The sequence below is a fragment of the Tachyglossus aculeatus genome, chromosome 17 (assembly GCF_015852505.1).
Source record: "Tachyglossus aculeatus isolate mTacAcu1 chromosome 17, mTacAcu1.pri, whole genome shotgun sequence".
Lineage (NCBI taxonomy): Eukaryota > Metazoa > Chordata > Mammalia > Monotremata > Tachyglossidae > Tachyglossus > Tachyglossus aculeatus.
The window spans coordinates 55,990,204-56,012,907 of NC_052082.1; the positions used below are offsets into that span (position 1 = coordinate 55,990,204).

The 22,704-nt window shown below is 52.7% G+C and overlaps 1 protein-coding gene across 5 annotated transcripts in view; it reads left to right on the forward strand.

Annotated features, from left to right (window-relative positions):
- The window catches only part of ELN (elastin), a 46,378-nt gene that overhangs the window by 14,289 nt on the left and 9,385 nt on the right, over nucleotides 1–22,704 (forward strand). The window contains exons 3-21 of one of the 5 annotated variants that reach the window (XM_038759311.1): nucleotides 848–880; nucleotides 5,128–5,160; nucleotides 6,567–6,668; nucleotides 7,136–7,171; nucleotides 7,288–7,350; nucleotides 7,447–7,494; nucleotides 7,882–7,953; nucleotides 9,092–9,124; nucleotides 9,396–9,467; nucleotides 11,175–11,216; nucleotides 13,540–13,602; nucleotides 14,457–14,501; nucleotides 17,157–17,228; nucleotides 18,585–18,656; nucleotides 20,468–20,509; nucleotides 20,543–20,608; nucleotides 20,725–20,784; nucleotides 21,944–22,045; nucleotides 22,177–22,236. In XM_038759311.1, the coding sequence (XP_038615239.1) occupies nucleotides 848–880; nucleotides 5,128–5,160; nucleotides 6,567–6,668; nucleotides 7,136–7,171; nucleotides 7,288–7,350; nucleotides 7,447–7,494; nucleotides 7,882–7,953; nucleotides 9,092–9,124; nucleotides 9,396–9,467; nucleotides 11,175–11,216; nucleotides 13,540–13,602; nucleotides 14,457–14,501; nucleotides 17,157–17,228; nucleotides 18,585–18,656; nucleotides 20,468–20,509; nucleotides 20,543–20,608; nucleotides 20,725–20,784; nucleotides 21,944–22,045; nucleotides 22,177–22,236 (1,116 nt within the window). Of the gene's footprint in view, nucleotides 1–847; nucleotides 881–5,127; nucleotides 5,161–6,566; nucleotides 6,669–7,135; nucleotides 7,172–7,287; nucleotides 7,351–7,446; nucleotides 7,495–7,881; nucleotides 7,954–9,091; nucleotides 9,125–9,395; nucleotides 9,468–11,174; nucleotides 11,217–13,539; nucleotides 13,603–14,456; nucleotides 14,502–17,156; nucleotides 17,229–18,584; nucleotides 18,657–20,467; nucleotides 20,609–20,724; nucleotides 20,785–21,943; nucleotides 22,046–22,176; nucleotides 22,237–22,704 lie in introns of all 5 variants that reach the window. The other 4 variants (XM_038759310.1, XM_038759313.1, XM_038759312.1 and 1 more) reach the window with 4 other exon arrangements.

Sequence of the window (22,704 nt, forward strand, 5' to 3'; positions counted from 1 at the left end):
GCTTATCTTGTATCTACTCCCTGGGCTTAGCACAATGCTTGGTACATAGTAAGCGCTTAATTAAGAACATATTGATTATTCTGGTTAGGAGCAGGGCTCGGCCTGGGCCCTGGAGCACTAGGAGGGGCAGGTAAGTGTTGTTCTTTATCGGGTCTTGGGTCTCAACCGTCCTCAAAGTCGAGACCCCCCCTGAACAGCCCACCCCAACGCTTGCAAGGAAACCACCCTCCCTGGTTCCCGGCTCCCAGGCACCCTGGCCAGTACCCAAATGCAGTCATCTGGCCCGGATTAGGGCAGCCCTCTACATGTCCAGATCATATGGCACAGGACAATATGCTCTGCCATCTGCCCACATGTAGCTCCATTGCTCAAAAGCAGTGGCATGCTGGAAAGCTGGCTCGTATCCGAGACTGGACCGTCCCGTCTTCCTGGGTCTCTGGCTTCAGGGGGGCTGAGTCCTTGCCCTTGGGGAGGCCTGCACGTGCTAGGACGGATGGACAGAAGGACGGACCTCCATCCTATCCCCTGCCCTTTCTGGCCCGAGCAGGCGCAGGGCTCATGGGCTGTGTTTAGTGGCTTGGGTCCCCAGAGACTTGATGGTCTGGGGCAATCTGGTCCATCCTGCTGGAGGTGGAGGGATGCAGCATCACCTCCCTGGGGCCCACCGTTCTCCGATGCACCAAACAGGCACTCTCGGCCCTGACCACCCCATCCCTTCCCCTCCTCCCTGACCCCCCATCCTTCCCCCTCACCTCCCATCCCTTCGCTCTGCCCTTCCCTCCCATGTCCTTCCCCCCAATGCCCTGCCCACTCTGACTCTGCCTCCTGTCATCTGTGCTCTCTTCAGGGCTCGGTGCCGGAGCAAAGCCCCCCAAGCCAGGTAAGGTAACCCCTTCCCAGCCCGGGGCTTATGGGGAGACGTCCGTCCACAGGCCCCATGGAGCTGGGGCAGGACTGGGGGAGCCTCGGGGTGCCCATCTCTGCTCTGACCCCCCACCCTCCTGTAGGATGTCACCCCGGAAGAGGCCAGATCGGAAAAATCATTTTTCTGGGTGGGATATCGGGGTGCATGAGAGTGACCTTTTACTGCATGTGAGGGCCAGCATCAGGTCCACATGGCAAAGGTTCCTGGGGCCACATGTCTATCGCCCCACCCCTCCCACAGATCACCCCACCCTCCTGTTGGATGGACACAGGGGCTCTGGTGTGGGTGGCTTAGTTAGACCCCGGCAGATTCATCCAGTGAATATGGCTGGGACTAGGGGGAAGGGAATTGGGCTGGACCGGGCCAGGACACAAGGGATAGATTAGCTCTGGGATTCGAGCAGCCACGTAGATTTCCTCCCTGGGAATGCCAGGGGGTTCTGGGAGAGAGGGAACCCCTACTACCATGTCATTCCGGCCTCTCGGGTTTTGAGGAAACAGGCAAGGGTGGCCAGATTTATTCATCCATTCAATCGTATTTATTGAGCGCTTACTGGGTGCAGAGCCCTGTACTAAGTGCTTGGGAAGTACAAGTTGGCAACATAGAGAGACGGTCCCTACCCAACAACGGGCTCACAGCCTAGAAGGGGGAGACAGACAACAAAACAAAACATGTGGACAGGTGTCAAGTCCTCGGAAGAAATAGAAATAAAGCTAGATGCACATCATTAATAAAAAAAATAGAATAGTAAATACTGCACTAAGCCCTTGGGAGAGTACAATACAACAATAAGCAGACACATTCCCTGCTCCCAATGAGCTGGAGACTGTAACATTCCCTCCGCACAGGCAGACCGCCAGTAAGGGGCTGTGGCGGATGCCCGTGGTGGGGCAGATGGTTTGCCAGGCATGGTGCCCCTCCACTCGCCGTGGTCCTGGGGCACTCTGGGCTCTGGGCTGAGGGGTGCAAGCAGGGTGCGAGCTGGAGGCCTTGGAACAGTTAATCCCCCGGGTGGATGAGCTGGAGGGACAAAGGAAGGGAAGTCCAGCTGGTCTGGCTCCACCGGCTTGGCGGCGGGGCTTGGGCTCCGTGTGATCGGCCCATCTCCCGCCCGCAGAGGGGGACCCCGCCCCTTCCAGCACTGAGAGCCCAGGACCAGGCTCCCACGCTGCCCTGTTTCCGGCCTCCACGGCCCATCCAGAGGACTTGGCGGCAGCTTTTTTTTTTTTAATGGTATTTGTTAAGCGCTTACTACGTGCCATGCACCGTACTAAGCTCTGGGGTAGGTTCAAGGTTGGACCCAGACCATCTCCCAGATGGGGCTCGCGTTCTTAATCCTTATTTTACAGAGGAGGTAACTGAGGCACAGAGAAGTAAAATGACTTGTCCAGGGTCACACAGCAGACGAGTGGAGGAGCCGGGATAAATTCATTCATTCAATCGCATTTATTGAGCGCTTACTGTGTGCAGAGCACTGGACTAAGTGCTTGGGAAGTACAAGTCGGCAACAGATAGAGACGGTCCCGACCCAACAATGGGCTCACAGTCTAGAAGGGGGAGACAGGCAACAAAACAAAGCATGTAGACAGGTGTCAAAATCATCAGAACAAATAGAATTAAAGCTATATGCACATCATTAACAAAATAAATAGAATAGTAAATATGTACAAGTAAAATAAATAGAGTAATAAATCTTTACAAATATATACAAGTGCTGTGGGGAAGAGAAGGAGGTAGGGCGGGGGGATGGGGAGGAGGAGAGGAAAAAGGGGGCTCAGTCTGAGAAGTCCTCCTGGAGGAGGTGAGCTCTCAGGATTGGAACCCAGGTCCTTCTGACTCGCAGGCCTCTGCTCTAACCATCAGGCCACACTGCTTCTCTGGGAGATGTTAGGGGGAAATCTATCAATCCATCAATCATATTTATCGAGATCTTACTGTGTGCAGAGCACTGTACTAAGTGCTTGGGAGAGTACAGTACAGCAGAGTTGGTAGACACATTCCCTGCCCATAGTGAGCTTACAGTCTAGAGCGGGAGACAGACATTAATATCCAGGGCCCTGTGGACAGGTAGAGGAGAAGGCAGGGCTGCCTAGTGGAAAGGGCATAGGACTGAGTGTCAGGAAATCCAGGTCTGATGTGTGACCTTGGGCAAGTCACTTCACCTCTCTGGACCTCCTTTTCCTCATCTGTGAACCGGACAAAAGACCCCCACTCTCCCTCATAGAATAGGAGCCCCTCTAGGGACCATGCATGATCTGACTAGCTCTTATCCACCCCAGCATTTAGCACAGGGCTTAGCGGGTAGAAAGTACTACATGGCCTAGTGGATAGAGCTCGGACCTAGAAGTTAGAATCTCACTGCTGTGCAATCTTGGGCAAGTCACTTTACTTCTTTGGGTCTCAGTTCCCTCATCTGCAAAACGGGGATGAAGACTGTGAGCCCCATGGGGGACATGAACTGTGTCCAACCTGATTAGTTCGTAGCTTCCCAGATGTTCAGTACAGTTCCAGGCACATTATGAGAAGAAGTGTTTAATCAAGGCCATAATGATCATTATTAGGTTGAGCCTGCTCTGGTGAGGTGGTGGGGTCTCCAGCTTCCTCACTAGCTTCTGCCAGCTTCCCCCACTACTCCGTGCCCCAGGACTGGTAGTCTGATCGCACGCTAAGGTAGCCTAACCTCGTCAGAGTGGGCCGGGCGACCCAGACCCACTGGACGGGGCCTGGCGCTGGAAGAGCAGCCCAACGGTCCTCTCGCCTGGTGGAAAGAAAATCGGGGCACTTTTAATTCCTCGTAATTGGAAACAATCTCCCCCGCCGCCGCCGCCGGGCAGTTGTGAACTCACAACCTGAAGTGGCTCATGAGCCAGAGGCCGAGGAATTTTGCCTGGAGGGGAGCGGGAGGCATGATTAGCTGCAGATGTTGGAAGGGAAAAACTCGGATGGAGCCAGGGCCTCGGTCCATCCTCATAAACATTTCAGCTTCAATCCGATTGCCGCCGACTCCTGGAGCCTTGCAGTGCCACGCGAGAGACTGGCAAGGGAGGGGGCCGGCAAAGCCCGGTGGGGGGCTGGGAGAGTGTCGGGATTGAGTAATCCGGCGTAGGGATGTCCCGCCAGATTGCAAACAATCTGAGCGCAGGGCTCAAGTCTACAGATTCGAATGGCACTCTCCTGAGCGCTCAATACAGTGTACTGCACTCAGCGGACTGTGCTCAATACAGCACTTACGTACTTGCCCAGGGCTCTGCACAGAGGAAACGTTGAGTCGTTACTATCGATTGATGGAGGACAGAGCTTAGGATGGGGGTCAAGGGGAAGGGGATTTGTTGGCGAAGATGGTGTGCAGGAGCAAGTGCAGAGCCAATATCCCAAGTAATCTATGCCTCAGTTTCCTCATCTGTAAAATGTAGAGTCAATGTCCATTCTCCCTTCTCCTTAGATTGTGAGCCCGAGGAAGGACAGGGATTGTGTTCGACCTGTTTATCTTTTATGTATCCCAGTACTTAATAAGGTTCTAGGCACAAAGGAAGATCTTAACAAATACCACCATCATCATCAGCCCTGATCTGATCCCCAAATCCCCAGTGGATAAATAGGACCACCAGGATTCATTCACTCATTCATTCAATTGTATTTATTGAGTGCTTACAGTGTGCAGAGCACTGTACTAAGCGCTTGGGAAGTACAAGTTGGCGACATATAGAGACAGTCGCTACCCAACAACGGGCTCACAGTCTAGAAGGGGGAAACAGACAACAAAGCAAAACATGTGGACAGGTGTCAAGTCATCAGAATAAACAGAATTAAAGCTAAATGCACATCATTAACAACATAAATAGAATGGTAAATATGTATAAGTAAAATAAATAGAGTAATAAAACTGTACAAACATATATATAGGTGCTGTGGGGAGGGGAAGAGGAAAAAGGATGTCAATGTGGCATTGTGAGAGTGCCAGTTTTGGCCTATGCCCCCATTCTGGGGTGGCCCTCTAGACTATAAGGTCACTGTGGGCAGGGACGGTCTTTGATTCTTGTTGTATTGAACTCTCCCAAATGCTTAGTACAGTGTTCTGCACAGAGTAAAGCACTCAAATATGATTGAATTGAATGAATAAATGAATGAATGAGAGGATGGGGAGGGGGCTGAGCTCCCCCCAGATTTGGCCCCACACTGAACCCCACTTTGTCATTCTGCAGGCATCGGAGGGATTGGAGGATTCGGGCCTGGAGGTGAGTGGAAGCTTCCTGCGGTTGATGTTGCGAGGTGTTTCCCCGGAGGGCCTCGCTGGAGGCATCTCCAAGGGCCATGACCCTACCCCCAAATTCCCGGGTGAGGTGGGGGCGGTGCCCGGGCTGCTCTCTGGACTCAGGGTCCTCCAGGAATAAGTCAGTTGCGCTCCGGCCCTGACCTATGCCGGTGGCTCCTCTCGGGCTGCTGGGAAACCTTGTCTGGCCTCCAGTCCTGGACATGAAATGAAAACGTTGAAAGTAGGAACCCTGGGGCTCAGAGTGGGAACTCTGTGGGAAATGAGAGCATCAGCCCCATGGCCCTCTGACCCAGGTCACCATCTCTGGCAAGATACAGGGATGCTGGGAGGAATTGTGTGCTGGTTGTCCTCCTGGACCTCCTCCCCCATAATAATAATAAAAATATGAAAATAGTGGTATTTGTTAAGCGCTTACTGTGTACCTGGCACTGTACTAAGTGCTGGGATAGATACAACCCAATTTGCTTGCATCCACCCCAGTGCTTAGTACAGGGCCTGACACGTACTAAGTGCTTAACAAATGCTATCATAATTATTGTTATTGTGCAAGGGAATTGGGTTATTCTTTCATTCAGTCATATATATTGAGCGCTTACTGTGTACAGAGCACTGTACTAAGTGCTTGGGAAGTACAAGTCGGCAACAATATAGAGACGGTCCCTACCCAACAACGGGCTCACAGGGTTAGACCCAATCCCTGTCCCACATAGGGTTCATAGTCTTAATCCCCATTTTCCAGATGAGGGAACTGAGGCTTAGAGAAGTGAAGTGACTTGTACAGGGTCAAACAGCAGACAAGTGGCAGAGCCGGGATTAGAACCCAAGTTGTTCTAACTCCCAGGCCTGGGCTCTAGCCACTAGGCCACACTGCTTCGTGGTCCATCCCTCATGGATCATCTCAAATCCCCGACTCTTCCTTCTGCATCCCTGACTGTCCCCCAGTGACCCAGCATGGACCATACCACAACTCTGACTCTCCCCTCTCCGTCCCCTGATTCCTCAATCTCTCCTAGATTCTCCAGGCGGTCCAAGCCCCCCATGGGGCCCCCAGGCAGGGCCTGAGAAAAGGCCGAGACCGATGGTGGTCAGACTGTCCTCGGAAAAGCCTGTGGATGGGACTCCCCCTCCCTTTACAGCCTTTCCCAGCTTCCTAGCTGATAGTCAAATAATGCCCCAAGGCTCCTCCCCTGCCCGCCCTCCCCCAAGGCAATCCTTGCCCCAGGTTGGATTACAGGGAGACCTGGGAGTTGGAAGAAGTTGGGAGAAGTTGGGAAACTCCTGTCCCATGGGCTCAGGAGAGGAGATTACCGGAGGGATCATCTTCCCTGCCACTCCCAGGATGGTCAGGACCGTGTTTCCTCTCCCTAGGAGTTGGGGTTCAGCCTGGGGCGTTCCCAGGTGGGCTGTACCCAGGGGCTGTCTACCCAGGTGGCCTTGGACTCGGAGCTGGCTATAAACCAGCCAAACCTGGTAAGTGACCCCATCCGGTCCCTCCAGTGACCCCTGACCTTTGTCCTCTCAGAGAGCCATTCTGGCCTCAGATTCCCGGCCTGGGACTCCCCCCTCTTGTTTCCCTGGCCTGTCCGGACTGGCCACAGTTTGGGGCTCACTGGGTGTCCCCAGAGGAATCTCTCCCACTTAGTTGGTGGGGAAAGAGCCAGCGGGACGGACATGAGGATTTGGGTGGGAATTCCCACCTTGGCATGGAAACACTCTGGGACTCTAACGTTCAGCTGGACGGGGTCGTGGGACAAGGCCAAGAACTCTCGGCATCCAGAGCAAGTTACAGCTGGACCTTCTGCTGCCCCAAGGGGAGAGGGGAAAGGGCAGTTGGTCTGGGGTGGGGAGGGGGATCCATGGGGTAGGAGGGGTCACGGACGTTGCTTTGTTTCCGTGATGAGACCGCATTGGATTGAGACTCTGCTTTGACCCCCCAGGGGTCGGAGTTGGCGGGGTCGGAGGAGTTACCACAGGCAAGTCGTCTCCATCAGTGGGCAGGGAGATTCTGGGAAGGGTCCCAGAGTAGTCAGGGTGGACCTCCATCAGGAGGCTCTGACGGGGCCTCTTCTCTCCCTGTCCTCTCCTCCAGGTGCCGTGGTGCCCCCGGCGGGCGTAGGTGTGGGTGTTGGTGCCAAACCCGGGAAAGTACCAGGTTGGTGTGGATGCCAGGAGGGGTGGGGGCATTGGGCAGGGGGGGTGGGGGAGTCTCTCCCCCATCCTCACTGCAGCTGCGTCTTGTTTGTTGCAGGAGTGGGCCTTCCAGGGGTGTATCCTGGTGGAGTTCTTCCAGGGGCAGGTAAGTGGGGGTGAGGGCATCGATTTGTCTGTCCCAGGAAGTGAGCAGAAATTCTTCCCACGTCCTCTGACCCCTCTGTCTCCTCTCTAGCCACTGGCTACTTCTCTTGCCCACCCCCTGACTGCCAGTCCTAACTGACCTGATCTTCTCCTGCTGGGACAGGGGGCTCTCAGGGCAAGTCCCACCCTATCTGTCCTCATCCTTCACCTTGGCACGGGGGTGGGCGCCACAGTGGTGGGACCTGCGGGCACTGGGGGACTGCTAGGGACTCACCCCAATTTAGTGACCGACCCCTTGGGATCCCTGAGTTAGGCCCGCAGGTCCTAGAGCTGTGGGGGTGGCAAGCAAGATTTCTTCCAGCCTGACTCCCTCTGTTGATTGGCGCAGGTGCCCGCTTCCCCGGGGTCGGCGTCCTACCTGGCGTGCCAACCGGAGCAGGAGTGAAACCCAAAGTCCCAGGTAGGTGGCCGGCCAGAGCCTACACCGAGGAGCACAGGAGGGCATTGCGGGGTGCAGGCCTTGCCTGGCACTAGAGGCAGTGTGGTCTAGTGGCTAGATCCCAAGCTGGGGAGTCAGGAGGACCTGGATTCTAATCCTGCCTCTGTCACTTGTCTGCTCTGTGACCTTGGAAAAATCTCTTAACTTCTCTGAACCTCAGTTCCCTCATCTATAAAATGGGGATTAAGACTGTGAGCCCCGTGCAGGACAGAGACTGCCCAACCTGACTAGCTTATATCTATCCCAGTGCTTAGAGCAGTGCCTGGCACAGAGTAAGTGCTTAACAAATACTATTAAAAAACGAAACAAAACAAAACACCAGGCCTTTTCTCCCCCTCCTCTGTTGCCCCGCATTCACCTTCCAGGCCTCCACTCCAAGACGGCTCTGCCCACTGGTCACTGTTTCTGGACAATGGCCGTATCTTCCAGCCCCTCTTCATTCATTCAGTCGTATTTATTGAGTGCTTAGCAGTGTACTAAGCGCTTGGGAGAGTACAATATAACAATATAACAGACACAGTCCCTGCCCACAGTGAGCTTAAAGTCTAGAGGGGGAGCTTACATTCTAGTGGAGGAATTTACATTCTAGAGGGGGAACTTAGAATCATGGATCTATTTTTTCTTCAAAGGACATTCAGCAGAACAAATAAGCATTTTGTTAACAAATTTAAAGAGTTCTTTTCTAGGCCACTTAGATAAACTCAGCGGGCACACGCGGTTTAAAAGTCTCTTCCCCACCCCTTTCGAACTCTCCACCACCCCATTCCCAAAAGAAAATAGAACAACTTGGTATGGGAAAGTCTTTTTTAGAAAAAATTACTTTCTAAGGATCAGCAGGTTTAAAATTAAGAGGGTTTAAAAATTAAAATGGTAAAATTTGCTATTCATCCTATAGCTTTTAAAGGGAAAAGGGAAAAATCTAGAATCTGGGGTCGGGGGCGGCTTATGGTGGGGAGGTGGGGAGGGTTTCAGGAGGTGTACCGGGATGTACTGACTTCCTGTAACCCCTGGTAGCTATCTCTGCTCCCCCTCACTCCCCCCGAGAGTCCCCCCCAGCCCCTTCCCATGCTGTGAGCTCTCGTTTGTCTGTTTCCATTAGGAGGTGGCGGAGGAGCTTTTGGGGGAATCCCAGGTAACAAAGACTTGGAGCGCTGGCCTAGGTGGGGGCTGTGGAAGTTTCAGCTTCCATGGGGGGCTGTTGGGTGGTGGCAGAAGGGTGGGCCGCAGCAGGATGCTCAGGCTACGCAGAGGCTCTCGGGGACGAATCTTTCCTCATCGCCACCATCAGCGGTATTTATTGAGCGCTAACTATGTGCAGAGCACTGTACTAAGTGCTTGGGAGAGTGCCAGAATTAGCAGACACGTTCCCAGCCCGTAATGAGCTCCTCTCGGTGTCCCGGCAGGAGTCGGGCCTTTCGGCGGGCAGCAGCCTGGAGTCCCTCTGGGGTACCCCATCAAGGCTCCCAAACTCCCAGGTGAGTCCCAGCCGGCTGGGCCCGGCCCGCCCTCAGTGAATCGGAGTCCGGCCCCCCGGTGCTGGGAGACGTGGGAGTGGGGTAGCCAGGCGTGGAGAGAAATGAGGGCAGGGAAACCAGGTCCAGCGGCCACAGGGCAGGCTGTGTGCCCCCGACCCTAAAATAAGAATTGTGGTATTTGCTAAGCGCTTACTACGTGCCGGGCACTGTACTAAGCACCGGAGTAGGTAGAAGATTAGCAGATAGTGCAGAGTCTCTGTCCCAAGTGGGACTCATAGTCTCAGGGGGAGCAACCCCCATCCCTGGTGGGGATGGAAATAGGAACTGTGGTATTTGTTAAGCACTTACTACACACCGGGCACTGAACTAAGTGCCGGGGTAGATAGAAGATTAGCAGATCGAGCACAGTCCCGGTCCCAGGTGAGGCTCATAGTCTAAGGGGGAGCAACCCCCATCCCTGGTGGGGACGGATCGAGACCACCTCTCCTCCCCTGGAAGGCGTGAGGCCTCGGAATGGATGAGCTCTTCCCTCCAGAACCCAGGACCTCGGAGTCCTGGCTCCCAGTCACCCGCTTCCTCCCAACTCTCCCGCAGAGGGGTGGGCTGCCCCGAGCCTGGGCCAACTCTAACCACAGTGGGGTGGGCACGGGACAGGTTTAGATGGGGCAGTTGGGGAGGAGCGAGGTGCCCATCTCAGGTGATGGATTTTTCTACTCTGCCTCCGCTAATCTGCAGAGTTTGCATTAATTTGCACAGCACGGTTGGCCCCGGTGCCAACTTGGATTGCCAAGATTCGATGATTCTGGACTTCTCTGGGTTATTCTCCATTTTCCTTCTGCCCCCGGGCCCTTGGCGTTACAAGCTCGGGCCCTCTCATAGAGGTGGGCGGCAGAAGAGAGGAAGGAAATGATACAGACTGGTCGTTTCGGCTTTCGCTTCTGGGAATCTGGCCTTCAACACTATTGACTGAGCATCCACTGAAGACCAGACACTGTACTGAATGCCTGCGGAGAAGAGCAACCCCTGCCCTCAGAGGGCTTGCAATCAAATGGGGAAAACAGGGAGAAGTGAATTATGTACCGACAGAGGGAATAAGAGGAAAAAAAAGTCCTGAGGATGAGGCACAAGACAATGTTTGTGTGTTTCTTTAGGCTGGAGATAGATGAGGGCACATGAGAAAGAGTTATCGGAAGGGGATGGAGGGAATCATTAAGAGCCGGTCCTTTCCATATCACACACTGGACCCCAACTGATCCTCTAGGCCACCATCTTGATCTATCCTCTAGATTGTGAGCTCGTCGTGGACAGGGATTATCTCTATTGCTGTATTGTCCTTTCCCAAGTGCTTAGTACAGTGCTCTGCACACATAAACAGCTCAATAAATACAACTGAATGAATCTACCCTGGGCAGACCAGACCAAGCCGGAATCCTACAGAGGCAGATCGTTACAGAGTGGCTCCTCTCCTGAACGAGAATCAATCAATATTTACTGAGCGTTTCCTATGTACAACAGAGTTGGCAGACACATTCCCTGCCCACAGCAAGCTTACAGTCTAGAAGGGGATTGTAAGAATATTGCTATTTATTGGCTGCCCACTGAGATCCAAGAATTGAGGAAGTTACATCAGAAGCACGAGGCTGATTCCCTGCCCACAGGAACTTCCACTCTATCAGTGAATCTAATATTCTTTTTTCTGTCCCACAGGTGGCTACGGACTCCCATATACTACTGGGAAGTTGCCTTATGGTAAGGTTCCATTTTTTTGTGTGTTTGAAATGTTTTTTTATTAAACAATTACTTTCCAAGCGCTTAGTACAGTGCTCTGCACACGGTAAGTGCTCAATAAATACAATTGAATGAATGAATGAGCCAGTCACTGTTCTAAGTGCCAGGGTAGATATAAGGTAATCAGGTTGGACACAGTCCATGTAATAATGATAATGGTATTTGTTAAGCGCTTAATATGTGCCAAGCACTGTTCTAAGCACTGAGGTAGATACAAGGTAATCAGGTCCATGTAATAATAATGATGGCATTTGTTAAGCACTTACTATGTGCAAAGCACTGTTCTAAGCGCTGAGGAGGATACAAGGTGATCAGGTTGTCCCCCGTGGGGCTCACAGTCTTAATCCCCATTTTATAGATGAGGTCACTGAGGCCCAGAGAAGTCAAGTGACTTGCCCAAGGTCACCCAGCTGACAATTGGCGGAGCTGGGATTTGAACCCATGACCTCTGACTCCCAAGCCCGTGCTGTTTCCACTGAGCCACGCTGCTTCTCACATACACATGGGGCTCACAGTCTTAATCCCCATTTTCCAGATGAAGGAACTGAGGCCCAGAGAAGTGAAGTGACTTGCACAAGGTGACACACCAGGCAAGTGGCGGAGCTGGGACTTGAACCCAGGTCCTTCTGGCTCCCGGACCCGTGCTCCGTTCACTAGGCCACGCTGCTTCTAGTTGTTGTGAGCAATTCCAATAGAAGCAGCATGGCCTAGTGGAGAGAGCACAGGCCTGGGATGAGAGAACCTTGGTTCTAATCCACTTGCCTGCTGTATGACCCTGGGCAAGTCATTTCACTTCTCTGGGCCTCGGTTCCCTCACCTGCAAAATGGGGTTTCAATACCTGTGGTCCCTCCTACTTAGACTGTGAGCCCCATGTGGGACCTGATTATCTCGTATATTGCTTACTGCAATATCTGGCACATGATAAGCACTTAACTAATACCACAATTATTATTGTTGCTATTAATTGAGTACCCACTAAGGACTAGGCATTGTACCGATCGCCTGGGAAGATGCCCAGAACCTGCCCTCGGAGGGCTTGCAATCGAATGGGAGGTAGAGGGACGTGGTAGCCGGAAAAGGAGGAAGAACAAATCATGAGGTCGAACAAATGATAATAATAATAATAATAATGACATTTATTTAGTTAGTTTTCCAGATGAGGGAACTGAGGCACAGAGAAGTGAAGCGACTTGCCCAAAGTCACACAGCTGACAAGTGGCAGAGCCAGGATTAGAACCCATGACCTCTGACTCCAAAGCCCGGGCTCTTTTCCACTGAGCCGCGCTGCTTCTCATGCTAATCATGCATTAGAGGATAAAGCCCCAGCCTGAGAGTCAGAGGGATCTGGGTTCTAATGCTGGCTCTGCCACTTGTCTGCTGTGTGACTTTGGGCAAGTCACTTTACTTTTCTGGGCCTCAGTTACCTCATCTATAAAAAGGAGGTTAGGACTGTGAGCCCCAGGTGGGACTGTGTCAGTGTGTTAGAACAGTGCTTGTCACATAGTAAGTGCTTAAAGAATTCTTTGATAATCATTATATTAATCATTCTTATTATTGATCATTATAATAATCATTATTATCTACCCCAGAGCTTAGAACAGTGCTTGGCACATACTAAGCGCTTAACAAATACCATAGTAGTAGTCATTATAATCTATCTCAGTGCTTAGAACAGTGCTTGGCACATAGTGTTTAACGAATTCCGTAATAATAATCATTATTATCTACCCAGAGCTTAGAACAGTGCTTGGCACATAGTAAGCGCTTAACAAATACCATAACAATAGTCATTATTATCTACCTCAGTGCTTTGAACAGTGTTTGTCACATAGTAAATAAGTACTTAACAAATTTCATAATAATAATCATTATCTACCCCAGAGCTTGGAACAGTGCTTGGCACATAGTAAGCACTTAACAAAATATCATAATAATAATCATTATTATCTACCTCGGTGCTTTGAACAGTGCTTGTCACATAGTAAGTACTTAACGAATTTCATAATAATAATCATTATCTACCCCAGAGCTTAGAACAGTGCTTGGCACATGGTAAGCGCTTAACAAATACCATCATAATAGTCATTATTATCTACCTCAGGGCTTAGAACAGTGCTTGGCACATAACAAGTACTGCAATTACCATAATTACTCTGACCCTTACTCTTGGGTGGGGAGGAGAAAGGCTCCCCCCCCCCCGTGACCTTTGCCCTCTGGCCTGGCCAGAATGGTGGGAGGGACTGGCCAGATTAAGTGACCTCGTTCTCTTTCCTGGGGTTGTAGGTTATGGGCCAGGTGGTGTGGCCGGGGCTGGAGCAGGTAAAGTGGGCTATCCAACGGGCACAGGTAAGATGGTGTGTGGCTCCTCGCCAGCCAAAAATAGGGCGCTAGGCTGGGCTGAGCACTGGAACTGAGCATTGTGCTGAGCACTGGATGCTCAGATGGGTGTTATGCTGGGCTGCTGGCATGGGGCACGTATTCGGGGGGAAGCTGGCATCCACGTGGCACACCGTCCCCACAATTGCTTGGTGGCATTGCCCACTGGACTTGCATCTGCCTTGTACCATGGGTACGTGTGTGGGTGTGTAGAACACAATTTCCTGAGCGACGCCACCGTGGCTCGGTCCCACCGGTCACCCAGCCCGGGAGTCTGTCTCGGACAGTGGCACCAGGATGTCGGACGGGACTGCGTGCTGGTTGTCCTCCTGATGATCCGCTCTCATGACTGGGAATAGATCGTCCAATACTCATAATTCCCCTCCATCCCCGACACCCCAAGAAATGATCTGACACTCCTGACTCTCCCCTCTCCATTCCTGACTCTCCCCCAGTGACCCAGCATGGACCAACCCACACCCCCAACCCTCCTCTCTCCATCCCTGATTTTCCCCACAATGAGCCAAGATGGAGAATCTGTTTATTGTTTTATTGTACTCTCCCAAGCGCTCAGTACAGTGCTCTGCACAAAGTAAGTGCTCAGTTAATACGAACGAACGAATGACTGAATCACTCATCCGTGGGTTTACCCAAACCCCCTGGATCCTCCTGCTATTTTCTGCGGACTCAATTCTCTCAGGGACCAAACCTCACATGAGTTTGTTTAGAAATGACACACTATGGGGCCTCTAAACAAGGTTGGCATTCCTTGGGAGGACGTTTCCACCCACTGATGCTTGATATCTTCCTCTTCCCGACCTTAGGAGTTGGGCCCCAAGCAGCGGCGGCTGCCAAGGCTGCGAAATATGGTGAGTTTTCGTTCCATTTCGGAGCCTCGGGCCCAGAGTTGCTTCGGAACTCTGGCCGGAAACCAGAAAACAGTCATGTGCTAGAATAGCTTTAACAACATAATCATACTAATAACATTTCTAAAAACAATAATGATACCCTGAGTCTGGAGGGTGTGCAATTACATCATTTTTTATGGTATTTGTTAAGTGCTTGTTAGGCGCTAGGCACTATACTAAGCGCTGGGGTAGATAGAAGCTAATCAGGTTGGATCCGGTCCATGTCTCCCGTGGGGCTCACAGTCTTCATCCCCATTTTATAGATGAGGTAACTGAGGCACTGAGAAGCTAAGTGATTTGCCCAAGGTCACACAGCTGACAATTGGCAGGGCCTGGATTTGAACCCAGGTCTTCTGACTCCCAGGCTTGGGCTGATGATCTAGCTTTCTCTTCCCATCAGCCCTGTGTGGAATATTCTCCCCATTTTGCAGACGAGAACACTGAGACCCTGCGAGGTTCAGTGACTATCCTGAGGTCACACAGCAGGACAGCGATCAAGCCAAGCTCAATCTGTCAGTCTGTTTTTCAGGCTTCTCTTTTTGAATGGCATTAATTTAGCGCTTACTACGTGTCGGGAGCTGCACTAAGGTCTTGGGTAGATAGAAGCTAATCAGGTTGAACATAACAGTCCATATCCCACATGGGGCTCTCAGTCTCAATCCCCATTTTACAGATGAGGCAACTGAAGCACAAAGAAGTGAAGTGACTTACCCAAGCTCACACAGCAGAGAAGTGGTGGACTCGGGATTAGAACCCAGGTCCTTCGGATTTCCAGACCCAAACGCAATCCACTTCTCACACCTTTGCCCTGACAAAATGGCATCTTCCCCAAACCAGGCCTCCCCAACTGTGTGACGTTGGACAAATCACCAGACTTCTTCATGTCTCGGTTTCTTCATCTTTCATCTGGGGATTTTATAACTGCTCTCCTCCCATTTAGGCTGTGAGCCCCATGTTGGACAGGGACTGTGTCTGATCCCATGATGTTGCATCTGCACGATGCCTGGCACTGTCAGCATTTAACAGACACCACAATCCTCATCAGTATCCGTTTTGATTTTCCGTCCTGTTTCGGCTGAGCATTCTCCACTTTAACCCGTGGCAGCCACTCTCTTCCCCCGCCTTCCCACGGCCTGGGGCTCCTGGCGGGGAAGTTTTCCACTCCTGATGCCGATCTCCACTTCTGGCCTGGACGCGAGCCGGGTCCCCTCAGCACGCAGAACCCCCGAGCGGCCCCGTTACTGGGAAAATGAGGCACAGCTTCCCAGAAGGAGATAGAGCCCTTCCCAGCAGGACCAGAGGAACCCGCCTCTCCTGGCCGGCTGGGTCGGGGGGTGGAGCTGGGAGTCAAGAGACTGGGATGTGTGTTGGGAATGGGAAGTGGGGGAGACAGAGTGCCTCAGAGGCTCCTCCTTGGATTACACAGTTTGGGAACGGGGAGGAGAGAAGGAAAGGCCACATTCCTAGAGAGGCCTCTTTGGCCCGGGTGTCTGTGGTTTGACAGTGTGTGGTGAAATTGAGAGTGGGACGTCCTCTGAAAACACTCAAGCCTCTGAAGGAAGGTGGAGAGGCAGAGCTGAAGAGGTTTTTAGGGCTCGGGGGGCGGGGGGCGGCGTGCGGATGGGTTGAGGGTCTCTCTAGATTGGTCTGCCTAAATGCTTTCCCAGGTGGTTTGGTCGATGTGGGACTGGCTGTCTGCAATTGGCTCCCACTTTCCCCATCACGCCACCCCACACGGCCTCTCCGGCCCCCCGGGGGATTCTTTGCTTGCCATAGATTCGTCTCTGTGGGCTCCGTTTAACGCTTCCTAGGGCCCCAGCGCTGTGCTAAATTCTATGATAGATACAAGTCAATCAGGTCAATCAGTTAAGAGAAACAGTTCGGCCTAGTGGATGGAGCACAGGTTTGGGAATCAGAAGGTTCTAATCCCGGCTCTTCCACGTGTCTGCTGTGGGACCTTGGGCAAGCCGCTTCACTTTTCAGGGCCTCAGTTCCCTCATCTGTAAAATGGGGATTAAGACTGTGAGCCCCTTGTGGGACAGGGACTGTGTCCAACCCGATCAGCTTGTCTCTACCCCAGTTCTTAGTAAAGTGCCTGGCAAGTAGTAAGTGCTTAACAAATACCACAATTATTATTATTATTATTATTATTATCATCATCATCATCATCATTATTATTATTATTATTATTATTGCTGTTATTAGGTCAGAGCTGGTCGCGGGCCCATCTGGGGCTCATGGTTTGGCTTATCCTTGGATTTGTCACCCCACCCTAATCCCAGTCCTTCACTCGTCTGCTGTGTGGTCTTGGGCAAGCCACCTCACTTCTCTGTGCCTCAGTTGCCTCATCTGTAAAATGGGGATTAAGTCTGTGAGTCACATGAGGGACAGGGACTGTGTCCAACCCAATTTCCTTGTAGCTACACCAGCGCATAGCACAGTGCCTGGTACATAGTAAGCGCTTAACAAATACCACAGTTATTATTATTACTATTAATAATAAAAAGCTCCGTGTGCACCTCCCGCGTTCTCCCCCTTAGATTATGAGTTTCTCAGGTTGGTGGGGGGGCACGCCTCTCGGGGTGCTTGGAACTAATAAATCTGATTTTATTCCAGGTGCCGGGGTTGGAGCTCTTCCTGGTTTCGGGGTTGGAGGCGCCGGGGTCCCTGGAATTGGTGGAATTCCGGGTGAGTGTAGTCATTCATTCAATCATATTTATTGAGCGCTTACTGTGTGCAGAGCACTGTACTAAGCGCTTGGGAAGTCAATTGTGGAGCTGGACAGGATTCAAGGCCCATCTCCTCCAAGAGGCCTTCCCTGTCAAAGCCCCCCTTTCCTCTTCTCCCACTCCCTTCTGCATCTCCCTGACCCTCTCCCTTCATTGATCCCCCCTCCCAGCCCCACAGCACTTCCAAATCCGTAATTTATTTATTTATATTAATGTCTGCCTCCATTCAATCGTATTTATTGAACGCTTACTGTGTGCAGAGCACTGGATTAAGCGCTTGGGAATTCCAAGTTGGCAACACATAGAGACAGTCCCTACGCAACAGCAGGCTCACAGTCTAGAAGGGGGAGACAGACCACAAAACAAAACATGTGGACAGTTGTCAAGTCATCAGGACAAATAGAATTAAAGCTAAATGCACACCATTAACAAAATAAATAGAATAGTAAATTTGTGGGCAAGGAGTGTATCTGTTTATTGTTATATTGGACTGTCCCAAACGCTTAGTACAGTGCTCTGATTCATTCATTCATTCATTCAATCATATTTATTGAGCGCTTACTGTGTGCAGAGCACTGTACTAAGCACTTGGGAAGTACAACTTGGCAACATATAGAGACGGTCCCTACCCAACAGCGGGCTCACAGTCTAGAAGGGGGAGATAGACAACAAAAGAAGACATATTAACAAAATAAAATAAATAGAATAGTAAATATGTACAAGTAAAATAAATAGAGTAATGAATCTGTACAAACAAATATACAGGTGCTGTGGGGAGGGGAAGGAGGTAGTGTGGAGGGGATGGGGAAGGGGAGAGGAAGGAGGGGGCTCAGTGTGGGAAGGCCTCCTGGAGGAGGTGAGCTCTCAGTAGGGCTTTGAAGGGAGGAAGAGAGCTAGCTTGGTGGATGTGTGGAGGGAGGGCATTCTGGGCCAGGGGGAGGACGTGGGCCAGGGGTCGATGGCGGGACAGGTGAGAACGAGGCACAGTGAGGAGGTTAGCGGCAGAGGAGCAGAGGGTGCGGGCTGGGATGGAGAAGGAAAGAAGGGAGGTGAGGTAGGAGGGGGCGAGGTGATGGACAGCCTTGAAGCCGAGAGTGAGGAGTTTTTGCCTGTTGTGTAGGTTGATTAGTAGCCACTGGAGATTTTTGAGAAGGGGAGTAACATGCCCAGAGCGTTTCTGCACAAAGATGATCCGGGCAGCAGTAAGCGCTCAATAAATATGATTGACTGACTGACCGACCCACTGGTAGGTTCTCCCCGTCCCCCCTGGGGGGTTGGTTCCCTCCTCTGACCACGTCTTCCTGTGTCTTTCCAGGAGTAGGAGCCCCTGCGGGAGCAGCAGCAGCAGCAGCAGCGGCAGCAGCGGCGGCGAAGGCGGCCAAGTATGGTGAGTGACCTCTGACCCCTCCCTGTACCCGCACCCATGACCCTACCCCAAATCCTCTCGCTCTGTCCCTCTCCCCACCCCGGCCCCCAGGGCTGGCGGCATCCGGAGCCTCTTGCTTCCAGGTCCCGCCTCCCCCTACACATCCAGCCTCGGGCCTCGAGTCTTCTCATCTTTCCATTTTTCCACATCTGCCACCGTTCCTCCCCCTCCCTGGAGGCCTGTTCACTCGCTGGCTCTGCCTCTTGGAGAGAGTTCCCCCAACCAGAAATCCCTCACCATCTCGTTCACTGGCTTTGCCTCTTTGAGAGGGTTCCCCCCACCCTCGGCCAAAACGGCTCACCCACTCACTCACAGGCTTTGCCTGCGTAGAGGATCCCCCTGGGCTGAAACCGCTCACCCACCCGCCCACTGGCTTTTCTGCAGCAGGGTTTAATGGATAGAGCACCGACCTGGGAATCATACTCCCAGAAAGGACCTGGATTCTAATGCCGGCTCTGCCACGTGTCAGCTGCGTGACCTCGGGCAAGCCACTTCACTTCTCTGAGCCTCAGTTCCCTCATCTGGAAAATGGGAATTAAGACTGTGAGTCCCATATGGAGCAGGGACTGTGTCCAACCTCATTAGCTTGTATCTACCCCGGTGCTTAGAACAGTGTTTGGCGCATAGTAAGTGCTTAACAAGTACCATAATTGTTATTTTTGCCTCTTGGGGAGGGTTCTCCGGGGCTGAAACTGTTCATCTGCTCATTCACTGACTTTTCCTCTTGAAGAGGATTACCCTGGGCAGAAACCGCTTGTTTGGAACCCAAATCTGCTCTGGAGCTGGGAGCCTCACTAGTTAGACGAGCGTTTCTGGGGACAGCAAGGGGTCAGCAAAGGTGCTTTATTTCTAGCAAACACCCCCCAACCCCAACACACCCCTCCCCACCCAACCCCTCTCCTCCCCGCCCACCCTGGGATCGGGGATGTCTACCTTCCCCCTCCACCTTTCCCACTCCACCCTGCTGCCAACCAATGAGGAGATCCCTCTAGACTGTAAGCTCTTTGTACGCAGGGAAAATGTCCACCATCTCTGTTGTACTGTACTCTCCCAAACATTTAGTACAGTACCCTACACACAGTAAGTGCTCAATAAATACCAGTGATTGACTGATGGGTCCTAGAGTAGCCCCAACAGGGCAGATGGATGGACAGCTAGGGGAAGGGGGTGGATCAGCACCATGACTCTTAGTCAATGGCTGCTGACCATATGGACTCCTAGGCCAATCCAGAACCCCCAGGAAGAGGTCAGGTCCTGGCCATAATGTGGCAACTGTCAACTGGTCCGTCTGAGGTGGGCTTTGCAGTTCCCCATTGAGGCCCAGAAGACAGGGCTTTGGCTTTTAAGGAACAGGAAATCGAGGATTTTTTCGTTCTTCCAAAGAAAACTATTTGGACCTCACTCTCCACCTTGTCTGTCCGGGGGTCTGGGCTGTACTGGGGAAGGTTTGAGGGGAGGAGGATCCCTTCAGGGGAGGAATGGAGTTTGGGGGGCTCGCTAGACCCCAGCTCCCTGCTGTGTCCCTCAGGGTTTCTCACTTTGAAAGCCGGATCACCGGGCATTTTCTTTCTGCTGTTTTGGTTCCCCCAGACCCCGGGAGATTTTGGGGTCCTACGGGATGTCACCCCAACGTCCCAGTTCCTTCAAAGGGCCCTGCCAGCTATGGACAATGAGCCCCTATGCTCTCTGCTCACCCTCCCATTCCCCCCTGTGTGTCTCTGCCTGGTTCCGACGGGGAAAGGATGGAATCTAACCCTCGTTCCCTCTCTCAGGAGCAGCGGGTGGCGTCGGAGGTCTCGGAGGGGTCCCCGGAGGCCTGGTGCCCGGCGTGGGAGGAGTCCCCGGAGGCCTGGTGCCCGGCGTGGGAGGGGTCCCTGGAGGCCTGGTGCCCGGCGTGGGAGGGGTCCCTGGCGGTGAGTGTTGAGGGATACTGGGGTGAGGGGAGGGGTCCTGCTGGGTTCTCTCCCCTTCCCCCACAGGAAGGGGTGTCTGGCCCCTGATCCCAGGCCCCACCTCTACCTCACTGCAGGTGTAGGAACCCCAGCAGAAGCAGCAGCGGCCAAAGCGGCGGCCAAGGCAGCCAAGTATGGTGAGTGACCCCTGACCCCACCACCCCCACATCCCCGGTGCCTCCCTTCTCCCAGCCCTCTAGACCGTAATCTCGTTATGGGCAGGGAATGAGTCTATTTATTGTTGTATTGTACTCTCCCAAGTGCTTAATACAGTGCTCTGCACACAGTAAACACTCAATAAATACGATTGAATGAATAATAATAATGATAATGATGGCATTTATTAAGCGCTTACTACATGCAAAGCACTGTTCTAAGCGCTGGGGAGGTTACAAGGTGATCAGATTGTCCCACGGGGGGCTCACAGTCTTCATCCCTATTTTACAGATGAGGGAACTGAGGCCCAGAGAAGTGAAGTGACTTGCCCAAAGTCACACAGCTGACAAGTGGCGGAGCCGGGATTTGAACCCATGACCTCTGACCCCCAAGCCCGTGCCATTTCCACTAAGCCACGCTACTTCTCTCATTCAGCAGAAGCTTCTCTGCTTCTGCTGAATGAAGGGCAGCCTCCCACTCAGCCACCCAACCTTGTCCTGTTGGGTGCCTGACCCATCCATAGGGCCCAGCACCAGGTTGCCCCCAGGGGAATTTGCAGATGGACCAAAGACAGTGCCAACTAGTCTTGTGCCCCAGGGACCTCTCCCTCCAGAGGCCCTCCTATCCACGGTCACCCCAAAACGCATCACTTAGAACTCATCGCCTCCTCCCTCCTTCTCGCCCCATTGTTGTTTTTTTTTATGGTATATGTTAAGCACTTACTATATGTCCAGCCCTGTTCTAAGCTCTGGGGTAGATACAAGTGAACTAGTTTGGACACAGTCCCTGTGCCGCTTGCATTTCACAGTCTAAATTGGAGGGAGAACAGGAGAACTGAGGCCCCGAGAGATGAAGCGACTTGCCCAAGGTCACACAGCAAGAATTTGGCAGAGCCCACCTCCTCTGACTCCCATCCCCGGGCTCTTTCTGCTAGGCCTTGCTTGTCCGGAAATCACCGGCTCCTCCTCTGCCGGGTTCAGAGCCAACATCACTCATCCTTCCTGTTTGGGGTCAGGATGGGTGGAGAGAGGGCAGCCCATGGGTTACCGCCCTCAGAATCTCTGACCAGATCCTTCTCGATCCGCTGCATTTATCCGGCCCTCAGCCCCTGTCCACCCAACGCCGGATTTCTCCCTGCAGGGGTTGGTGTTGGGGGCGTGCCCGGCTTTGGAGTCGGAGCCGGCGGCGTGCCCGGCTTTGGAGTCGGGGTCGGAGGCGTGCCCGGGATCGGGGGCATTGCGGGTGAGTGGAGGATCGTGGGTCAGTGTGGTGGGGACGGGGCCACGTCGAAGGGATTCTCCCCACTCCATCTGAACCTTGGGGGGAGGAGTGGCCGGCCACCCAATCTGGTCCTCCCCTCCGTGTCCCTGCAGGAGTAGGAACCCCGGCAGGAGCTGCGGCGGCCAAAGCGGCGGCCAAGGCGGCCAAGTACGGTGAGTGACCCCTGACCCCCACAGTCTGCGCCTTTCTGCTCTCCCCTCCTTGAAACTCCTGCCAGAGTTCTGGCCTCCTTCACTGGCCAGGAAATCTAAGGAACAGACAGATCCTTCTCCGAGACAGGGAGGGTGCAAGAAGCCCTCGACTGAAGGGGAGGAAATTCGGCAACTTTCCCCCTCTCGGTCGTAAGATATTTGTGGGAATTAATAATTGTGATATTTATTAATGTCTTTCTCTGTGCCAAGCACTGTTTTAAGCACTGGGGCGGATGCAAGGAAATCGGGTTGGACACAGTCCCCGTCCCATATGGGGCTCGCAGTCTTAAACCCGATTTTACAGATGAGATAACTGAGGCACAGAGAAGTGAAGTGACTGATTAGCTTGTAACTCCCCCAGCGGGAGTCAGAGCTCATGGGCTCTAATCCCACTTCTGCCACTTGTCAGCTGTGTGACTTTGGGCAAGT